Genomic DNA, 10,750 nt, shown 5'->3' on the forward strand with positions numbered 1-10,750 from the left:
GTTGTAGACATTAAACGCTGACACACTTTAGGGAGAAACATTAAGATTCATGGCATTCTTCTAACAAGTATCAATATTTTCTTGACTAACTAGTAAATCAGGTAATAGGAATCACATACAGAACTCAGACGGTGGTTAATTGTTCCCTACAAAGAAAAACTATTGTGTTGACATACGGGGATTTGTCACAAAGGAAAACACTTAAAATACTATGTTATATCATTTAGGGAATTTATTTTTTAAAAATCTGCTTAATTAGTAGTAAAAGACAGCTGTGATGGCACCACTTGGACCAGGGTGGGTAATTTATCCAGTCTGGCTCAATATAGAATAAAAGAAAGCAGAGCCCGACCGATGCCAGTGTTGACAGATTCTAATATCGATATACTGGTTTAGTGTTTATATATAGATATGTTTGAGTGATATTGAAAAGGAAAAATGATGGAGTTATTGTATATCAACGATCCAGAAATCTCACAATCTCTCAAAACAGTATCTCACAAACTAGTTGTCAATTTAGCATGAAGACAAAGTTTGACTCGGCACCACTATGTGCTCTGCTACATGTGCTGCAGGTTGTGATGACAGTATTGTAAACAATACCCCCATTTTTCTGTGTTATGCTCTGTAAAAGAAGGCTTTCATATCAGTGCATATCAGACAACTTACTCCAATATATCTAATAATATCGACCAACCGATGTGTCGGCCGGGCTCTAAAATAAATGAACTTTTTGCAGCTAGTATTTTAGCCAAATGTTGAGACTTTACAAAATTTTTACTAACCAAAGCGACACAATGTTACTTTTGCACTAACAGTAGAACAAAATGGAGAGAGATAATGTTTGTCTTGAAGTAATCCATATTAAATTTTAGCTATGCTAATGGCACAAATTAGGTTCTAGACCTCTGGAGTAGGCACAGATAGCTAGTTATGCTAACGTTTGGGTCAGATTAAGCATCATAAGACATGACTGGTTGCGGTTAAGGGAATCATATCAGCAAAAAATCAAACCGCGCTGCCCCTGACTCTTGGAATCTAATGCTAACCACATGCTAACTGGTCAAGTAAGGCAGGTTTATGGCTTAACATAGGTAAGAGGAAAATTTATTTAGTTTTTCTAAATGCAAAGTCTCATTAAATCTTTGCAGTGAAGGGCAAAATGTTCACTGTCGCTAACTCTTCTCTCCTTAAAGGCAAAGCTTGGATTTCCAGGGTTTCTCTCTGGCGGCCGTTTTCGCTCCACAGTTAGCTCGCTCTTAGCTAAAATAAGTAACTTTTAAAACCTCTCTGTAAAGCTGGCATAAAACTAATAATTTGTCTGTTTTAGACCTGAGAGTCAGAGACATTTTGTAGTAACACTAACTTTACTGACAAGCTAATGAGCTGTGCAGCAGCTAAACCTTTAAAAAAAAATTAGCATTTAGCATTTCAGTCCGCTAACTAGCAGCATGCTAGCACTGTTAACGTACAATAGAAGACGCAATAAAGAAACTCTCAGTGTGTCAAATAGTTGAAATGTCAGTGTCGTCCTCAAATTGTGTCTTTGAGAGACAAATTGCCACTTGTTTGATGTAGGAACTGACCTCTTCTGTCAAATATTACGATACTTCTTGGGGGGAAAAAACAAACCTAGCCATGTTTTTGTTGATCTTAGCTTCTGTAGGTAACTCGGTTAATAAGATGTTACGGACGCCAAGTCTTATCAAAGAGCCTGGACAAATAATGAACTCTACATTGTACACTCCAATAAAAGGTTGATATTTACATACTTGGGTATTTGGATGTCTTTTACCTTCAAGTCCTGTAGGAGTGGATGTTTTTTTTGATTGTTTTTAGAATGCATAATTTCAGAAATAAAACTTTATTTGCTGTAAAACTACTGGTTTAGTTTTGCATTTAAGGCTTTGAAGTCTATTATTTACATTGATATTCTCGAATTATTACCAGAAAGGAAAAGCTGATCCTGATACTTTCTTTGCCTTTGTTGCATTGTGTGTAAAAGATCACAATCTTCCCAGCGCAGTGTGTCATATGAGTATTTGCATTTGTGTTTAAGGAGTGATGAACGCGAGCCTCATCACCTGCAGATCCAATAACAGCTGAGCAGAGGATTGTTACAGCCCTTACTGGTACCGTTTCATCAGCTGAAGTGAAAACTGGGTGAGTGAGGGACAAAAAAAAACCCTAAATCATGTGTGACGGTGAATTCCAGCTGTTCCTCTCCTCCTTGTGTATCTGTTGGTAGAATTACACAAAACGAAAGTCTTTAAATCTGTGTGGGCGAGACAGAAGGAAGTCAAAATTGGCCTGTCGGTAGTATTTTTAGAAGTCGCAGCAAGAATAGACGCTGTAATGACTACAACAATTCTCTCCCCTGACCGTTTATTTTTAGCAGATGTCCACATCATCTGACCCTGTATCAGTTCTCTCTGCTGCACAGCTTATGAGAGGGCTTAGAGCAGGTATGGTACTTTCCACTCTTCCACCGAGTGCTTCCATAGAGACCAATGCACACATCGAAATCCAGCGGCCCTTATAGAAGTAGTTTCTACATTACGTAAGCTGTACAGTACAATTGTCTTCTCAGTGAATCGAGAAGACCACGAAATGTTTGTTTCTTACATATAACTTTAATAACTTGACCCTAGCAAATCGTTATGTTGAATATAACAAGTTGAATGTATGCTAGATCTACATTTTAGGAGTGATTTGCAGTCTTTGGGATATTGTGCAGCTGAATGCAAATGGAAAACTTGCCTATTTCTAATAAGCATAAAACCTCCACCCTGAAAACAATGTCATGACTTCTATATGAGGGTAAAGCGGCGACCACCCTGAGTGCATATGTAAGCAGGAAGTCTCAGCTTTCAGTGGATGAATTTCATGGAAAGATCCCCCTATTAACGGTTTGACAGATGTGACGTGCTTGAGTAGAGGAAGTTTTGTACTTAGCAAAAGGAATGTATTTTGCATACTGAGCGACTGCACTTGGGAGTGTATTCTGCATTGGAGCCCTACTCATCGTTTCACAAGTCCAGCTTAAGAGTCCTTGGTGCAGATTAAAAGACCTTGTCAGCGTGTTAACCGTCCTCCAAAGTGTACCAAAATCATCCGAGGAGCCGCTACGGTGAGAAAATGTACAGTTTAGAGTTCAAACCTTTTGTTGTTGGCCGAGTTGTGGCGTGAGTTATTTAGAAAAATCTTCCATTTATTCTTTTCAAAGGCTGATGGGAACATTTCAGGGAGATTCCAACGACAAGACAAACATGGATGTCGTGTAAAAGAAAGATAAAAAGATTATGTAACTTCCTGTATTAAAAGAGGGTTGAGTTCAGCTGGCACATTTTAGATTTTAGATGCTCAAACTTCCCTCAAGCACTTCAAAGCTTTCAAAGAAACACACTAATTGATTTTTTTTTTAATACGCTTAAATTAACAACATGCCTTTCATTCTGGAAGCCATTCTAAAAATGTCAACTATGCATTTGGAAATGCTTAATTAAGTTTGTAGCTTTCTCCTCGTTGCCACCCCCGGGTCCCCCCACTGTTGTCTTTGAACAGCTGCGATGTGGATTTAAAAGTTGGGGAACTCTTCCAAGACACATAAACAAATGCAAGACCAGGATTAGGATGGCTGATACTAATAGCTCCCATCTCTCAGCCTCTTGCTTTCACTCTCTTATCTGTCATCTCCCCTCTCGTGTTCTATTCCTCTCTCCATGTGTCACCGCTCTGTCCGGCTAATTCATCATCTCCCTCAATCAGTGCCTGCCTCCTATCTGTGTGGCATCTCAGGTGGTTATATGGCTCTCTAGTGCATTTTAATGCAGCAGAGTTCCCAATATAATACATTTTTTTATGTTGCGAAACTACGTGTTAATCAACGGTCACATCAGATCCATTTCCAAGCTGCTGCTCTTCAGGACAAAACTACTGACTTTACAACCATGACGTCAAACTCACCACACACAAGTTAAAAAAATGTCAAGTGATCAATAAGATCTAAATTTAGAAGCAAGACAAAGTCCTGCTTTCACACATTCAATCCTGTACAGTGCCTATAAATAGTATTCACTCCCCCCCCTTGGAAGTTTTCTCCTTTAATAGCTTTTCAACATTAAATTATGGTCAATTTAATTTGGTTCATTTTGGGTTAGAACTTACAAAAACAGACTCTTTCAAGTGGAAAATGAAAATAGATTTCAAGGCAAGATTTCTACAAAGCAATGTCAGTTCTAAAAATTTAAAATGAGTGATTGCGTAAGGGTTCCTCCCCTTTAAAGTGATCCACCTAATTCAACGCTGGTGCAAGATTACTGAAGTGGAGATCATCTGAGTGTGTCGCAAGTAGTTCTAGTGTAAGACGCCTGGATCTGGAAGTCACCGGTCAGTATGACGTGCACAATCGTGCACAAGAAGCAGTTTCATGAAAAGGTTATTGAAAAGCAGAAGTCATCGAATGGATCCAAGAAAATGTTTCCCCGTGCTGAATGTATCGTCCAACAACTGGCTCCTCTGTTCACTGTGTCTGAGCCATGCTGCATTTATTTTATTGATCCAGTAGTTTGGACTTTCCTCTGTGGAAACACTGCCCGCAGTTCAACCCGAAAACTCTTCATTTTTGTCCCAGCATCGCAGTCGTCTCATGTCATGATTTAAGTGGTTAATGTTCCTAATGAAACCATGTGTCTTACGCGTTGCATGCATTGATTCTATTTTTACAGTTTGCAGGAAAAACAAACACATTCTAACACTGAACATAAAACATTTTCAGCACCAAAACTGTTCACAGAAGTAGTAAAAGGCACTGAAGTCTTAAAGCGATGTAATACAAATAGGGATGGGCCCGATATTGGCATAAAAATGTAGTATCTGTCAATATCGTTATCTGTTTTTTTTTGCTTATGATGAAAAGCAGTAAAATAAAGGAGATACATAAAGTTCTGTCTAATCTGATCTAAAGCCTGGATTTTGCCAGCATTTACTGGCATTTACTGCAAATGATGACGACATCAAACTGCGTCGTGAAGCATGTAAGCAAGTGCGGCTGCAGTAACAAACATATATCGGTATCGGTTGATTGAGAGTTGGACCATATCGACATATTGGATATTGGCAAAAAAAAAAAGCCAATATTGCAGTAAAAGAAATATGAAGTGTGCAATAAGCTGAAAGTCTGCGGCTTCAAGCGTTCTTATCGTAGGATTTTAAGATGAGCTCGTTTATGTTAGCTTATTCTGCCAATCTTTGTCTAAATGTTGCGTTCTAACACACTTTTCTAACTTATCTCTACTACTGCTGCTGACACTGTATAGCATTGTTCCGTAAACACGCTTTGTAGCAGCTGTTTCATTTGCTAATTTTAAGCATTATACAAAACAGCTCTGTTACATTTACACATTTGAAGCAAATTCAGATGACAGCTCCATCCACATTAGCCAGAACATGCTGTTGGGCATCAGATCAAATAAGGCTACACCAGCAAAAAAAAAAAAAAAACCCGTCTCCACTGGCCTGAACAGACTTTTACTGTCTGAATGTGTTGTTTCTTCTTCTTTAAAGTGCATTATGTCGAGCAGCTTTTAAGAGGAGCCCACAGATTTGTGTTTGATGCTGTGAAAATTTTTCTGAAACACTGATGTCACAGTGACTGTATTCCTTCCTTTCACTCATCACGCATTGTGAATTGTTCAAAGTGCGCAAAAAGCCCTGCTCTGACAACCGGAGTGGGCGTCCTGCGAATGTGTCGGAGTGGGAATATGCATCAGTGGCGCTTGACCAGTGCGCTGACTCACTGATAAAAACAACTCCACGACAGCTTGACCCGTCTCTTTCAAGTGGAGCTCATCCAGTCACCAAAGAATCAACAGTCTGCATACTCAGAGGAGCAGTATTGTAAACAGCAAATGGCTATATTTAGACATTAAAACATACAGTAGCTCAACCAACAACAACAAGGTCGTATTTACAATTTTACAAGAAAACAGCGATTTAGAAAACGTAAACAAACTCGTTTCAAAATCAACATACCGTTTTTCTATCGTGAGTACAAAAAATCTGACACGTTATTAAAATGTAAAGCTGTCGTTACTGCAGTGCAAATTTCCAGTATATATTTTAAACATTTTATTTATGCGTAAGAATTCAGGGTTGCCTCCTCAGAAAACCCACGTTGTCACCTTTGGCGCTTGAGTGGTTTCGTCACTGTTGGTCACTCCATCGTTAATTCCACCTTTTAGCTTGATAACGAGATGATCTCTTTCATTTCTCCTGGTATTATCGGAGATGATGCGGGACTTCCACCTGGAAAATGACGAGATATGTTAGTTTTTAATGCAGGTCAAAAAAAAATATATATATTTTTTTTAAATGTGGGTTTTCTGAGGAGGCAACCCTGAATTATTACTCAGAAATAAAATAAAAATGCCTTCTTTTTCTGTTTTTAAAAATATAATCCTGACAGCAAAGTTAGGAATGAGATGAAAATGAGTCACTGGTGCATCAAAGAGTTGGTTTCTGACACGGTCACAACAACGTTTAGTTTTAGTAGTGAATGAAAAAGATTTATTGCAGTTCATTTCTTCTGGTTGCTCATTTGCCAAAATAGGCACCGTGTCACCACATCCGCATATTTTTCAAAACTCGAAATGTGGGGAAGTTTTGAAACGTAAACTCAGCTCTGTCCTTATGTCACTTGTGTGCATAATGTCCTTTTTGTTTTGTTGGTTTGTGCCGTGGCAACATGTTACATCTGTCTTTATCAACCAGCTCCTATGAACAGCCTCTATAAATATCCGCACTAAGTGGCAGGAATTTCACAGCGACGGGAGGAGACCCCCGCTATCTGAGGGCAGAGACGATTTTCCACTCTAACTATGTAACAAGCTGTTCTAAATGCTGCGAGGACGGTACTTATCTGTCTTTAGAAAGAAAAATAAAGTACGCACTCAAAATATTAACACACTCCCTTCATTACAATATGCTTTTTCCAATTATCTTTGTTTTCTGACCCTCTTATCGTCCTCTCTGGGGTGAAAATACTTGACCGGCGTGGCTGTATTTTGGCCTTTTTCTGGCTGTAAAAGCATTGAGATTGGTGCTCGCTGGTGGCCTCTTGCCTGCCTTCACCCACTGCAGAGACAGAACGAACCATGTCAGCCACAGAGATGACTCAGACTCCGCTGACTCTGTGTCATCCTCATCTAAATTAAACTCTCTACTTTGCCTTTTGGAGAGGCTCTGCAGCAATTTCGTATGAAGCACTTTGCTTGTCTGCTTGCGTTTCTGCACAGTATTTTTGCCAACCTTTCACACAATGAAGCAGTGTTTCACCTCCGTTGGAGAAGGGAGGGTCGTGCCACTTGCGACTCGGTGCATTTCTAAATAATCTAGCATCTGATGCAGTTTCTTCGTGGAAAAACAGAATTAGGAGCAAATTCTACGCTAATTTAGACGTCACTCACCCGTCTCAGGCTGCGGATGCTGCTACCGCGGATGGACTCCATCAGCTGATCGTGGGCTGACCTCATCGGCGTGGACGGCCTGCTGCCCTCCTCCCCCCTCCTGTCCACCGACACCGGCCTCAGGGCGTTCTTCAGCTCCTTCAGGATGCTGCTCGTCTCCTCTTTCTCCTTCGCCTTGGCCTTCTTGCCCTTCTTCCCTTTCGTTTTCACCACCTTTTTGCTGCCCGCTTCGTGCGCCTTGATGACCTCCGCGATCATCCTCGTGGGCTTCTTGGTCTCCCGCTGCGGGGGAGGAGGCGGCGGTGGTGGGGGAGGTGGAGGCGGCGGCGGTGGAGGTGGAGGAGGAGGTGGAGCAGGGGGAGTCTGTTTTTTAGCCAGGTCGCTTCGGGGCAGTTTGGGCGAGGACCAAGGTGAGCTGTACGGTGAGGAAACAGGTGTTCCTCGCTACGGATAGAAAAGGAAAACTCGTTACAAATAAGTGGATAAATATGACATTTTTGGAGTTAAAGGTGTATAGTTCATCGTTGTTTCTAACAGAGATGAAGACTTTGAAAACAGTCATGGAAAACAACAGGATAGTAGAACGTAATGTCCAGCTTGTAGGACACAAAGTAAAGCTGCTCACCAGTGCGGTAGTTCTTGGGTAAACTGCTCCATCTTGCGCCCCCTTTTGGCCCTGCTGTTGCTGCTGCCGCTGCTCCTGCAGACGTTTCTGTCTCTGGCGGTCTTGGTTCCTGGTGAGGATCCCGGTCATGCTCATTCTGGGACCAGGAAGGTTGAACTGGTAGCCCAGTTTGATCAGAGTGTGGTTTTCCCTCAGAATCTTCACCATCTCCATTTCTACCTGTAGGAGTTGGTTGCACAGTTACCATCATGTCCTTGGAGCTTCATTAGAAGGCAAATGGACTTCTGTTTTTGGTTTTTGAAGACATTTCACCTCTCATCGAAGAGGCTTCTCCAATTCTTCTTGTTCAGAACTGAAGAAACCTCTTGGATGGAAGATGATATACCTTCAAGAACCAAAAACAGAAGTCCGGTTGCCTTCTACTGAAACTACTAGCATCCTAATGACCTGGGTGGCTGAGAATATAGACAGATAATTACTATCATGTTGTTGTTCGAACACGACAGATGGGTTTGATTGATTCAAGAAAGTGAGAGGGAAGAAGGAAACCAACCTGTCCTCCGCACATGTGTCTCTGGTTGTGGAACCGAAGCTCAGTCAGAGTATTGTTTCCTGGGAGAGCTTGAACCAGCGCCATCACGCCCTTCCCAGTCACGTAGTTGGACTCTATATTCAGGCTGGTGATGGACGAGTTCTCCCTCAGCATCTTAGCGATGGCTAGAGCCACGGGGTCGTCGGCTCGGGTGTTGGCGAGGCTAAAGACTCTCACGTGTGTGTTGGGCCTCAATGCTTCAGCAAATCGGATGAGAGTTTCCTGAGAAAATAAGTAGAACAAATGACAACTTTGTGCTGTAAATTTGTGTAGAAAATCATTTTGGCTGTATCCCAGAGGAAGAAATACCACATTACATTCGACAGGATGTTTATCACTTGGCACCCTAACAACCAGCAGTGCCACAGGTCAGAACATCCCTGTGGACATGTAACACTTCAGTGAGGTCGGTATTTACCATGCTGACAGACGGGTTTGTGTCCAAGCTGCTGTTCCAGCTAATACTAAAATTAGCCATTACTTGTCATTGATTGACCACAGACTGTTTTAAACATAAAGATGTCTACAGAAACCTTGTTGAAACTGTTGATTGAGGATGTCTTGTTTTTGTTTATTTTCCAGCCATAGGAAGTGTTTGGACCAATTATTGAACTCTGTCCTCGATTACAAAACCACGGCGAGATGTCTGGCTCTAAAAATAAACTGGCATACGATCAAATGTTACTCAACAATTAAAGGAGGACACTAGCTCTGACTAAACAGTACCACCGTATTTAAACTGACAGCAAATCTACTATACTTGATAGTATTACTAGAAATGCTATATCAAATTTGGCGGTTAGTAAAAGTGGTTGGTTTTTATGAAAGATTTGTTTCAAATCTGTTTTTTGTAATTATACACGGGAAGATATTTTGTTGTTTTTACTTTAATATTTAAATTAGTCAGACAAATTTGTGTTAAATCTAATATTTTCGGGTTGTCATGTTGTCTAGTAAATGTATATAACAAATAATATTGAAGGGTCTCAACCTTGAGCTTTAATTTAATCACATACATTTGCATTATATATAATATTGTTGGGTCCTAACTTTAATATTTGAATTAGTCAGGTCCATTTGTGGAACATATAATACTGTGAGGTTTTAACCTCTATGTTTCAGTTAGTCAGGCAGATTCATCTAATAATTATTGTACAACATTTGCCTTAATGTTTGATTTCATCAGGTAAACTTATGTTTTCTAAAAGGGTCCTAACCACAATGTTAAATATAAGTCCAATAAATTTGTGGAACATACAATATTGTGCGGTTTTAATGTTAGTATTCATTACCGTCAAGTAAATTTGTATAATAAATAATATTGTAGGATCTTAGGTTTAAACTTTAATACTTAAACTTTTCAGGTAAATTTGACAAACCAGTCTTTTTTTTACTGTATTGAAAACTTTGAATTAGCATCTTTTGTTTTCATAGTGCTACACAAAAGACAATGACTTAACTTGACATTATGGAGGTTTATGAATTTAATTGCTAGTAACCAATAATAACTGGCTCTTGTATCATGTTAGTCTCCACATTAAGACATGTCAAATGTCTGAATACATATTGAACCATAGTATGAGCCTAGTGTTAGCTATTAGCTAGTATCAGCTTAGCTCAGTTTAATTATATCTACATTCTACAAAGTAGAACTTAATATGATGATTCATAAAGTTGTTTATGAACCACTAAAGTTTCAAAACATCTCTCCACTTCCTGGTTACATACGATAACAGTCACATTGGTCAAGACTTTCCTAAATAATTACAATATGAATAAAATAATTAAATGTTGTACGTCATGAAAGGTTTGTGTTCGTACCTGTGAGATGTCATCAATATTATTGAGGTTAACCTCTGTGAGTTCAGGGTCGTTGCTAAGGACTCGCTGCAGAGCGTCGTCGACAACAATCGGGTTTCCAGTGGTGTTTTGGTCGACAGGCGGAGGAGGAGGAGTCAGTCTGACAGGCTCCACCCTCTGAGGCCTCAGCAGTGTTGGGGTGTCGGACCGCGACGTCAGCGGCCCTGAATCCTTTGAGGGTTCAGGCTTTAATTTATTATCTTCCTC

The 10,750-nt window shown here is 40.2% G+C and overlaps 1 protein-coding gene across 1 annotated transcript; it reads right to left on the reverse strand.

Moving 5' to 3' along the window:
• Nucleotides 1-5,891: 5,891 nt before the first annotated feature.
• On the reverse strand, nt 5,892-10,747 carry LOC103370766 (leiomodin-2-like; the record flags this gene model as incomplete). Its single annotated transcript, XM_008299917.1, has 5 exons — nt 5,892-6,306; nt 7,467-7,910; nt 8,092-8,310; nt 8,645-8,905; nt 10,505-10,747. Coding segments are annotated over 5 exons (1,194 nt in total), but the record flags the coding sequence as incomplete, so codon positions are not given.
• Nucleotides 10,748-10,750: the final 3 nt, after the last annotated feature.

Source organism: Stegastes partitus, unplaced genomic scaffold (genome assembly GCF_000690725.1).
Source record: "Stegastes partitus isolate 25-593 unplaced genomic scaffold, Stegastes_partitus-1.0.2 Scaffold1480, whole genome shotgun sequence".
In the NCBI taxonomy this organism is placed as follows: Eukaryota; Metazoa; Chordata; class Actinopteri; family Pomacentridae; genus Stegastes; species Stegastes partitus.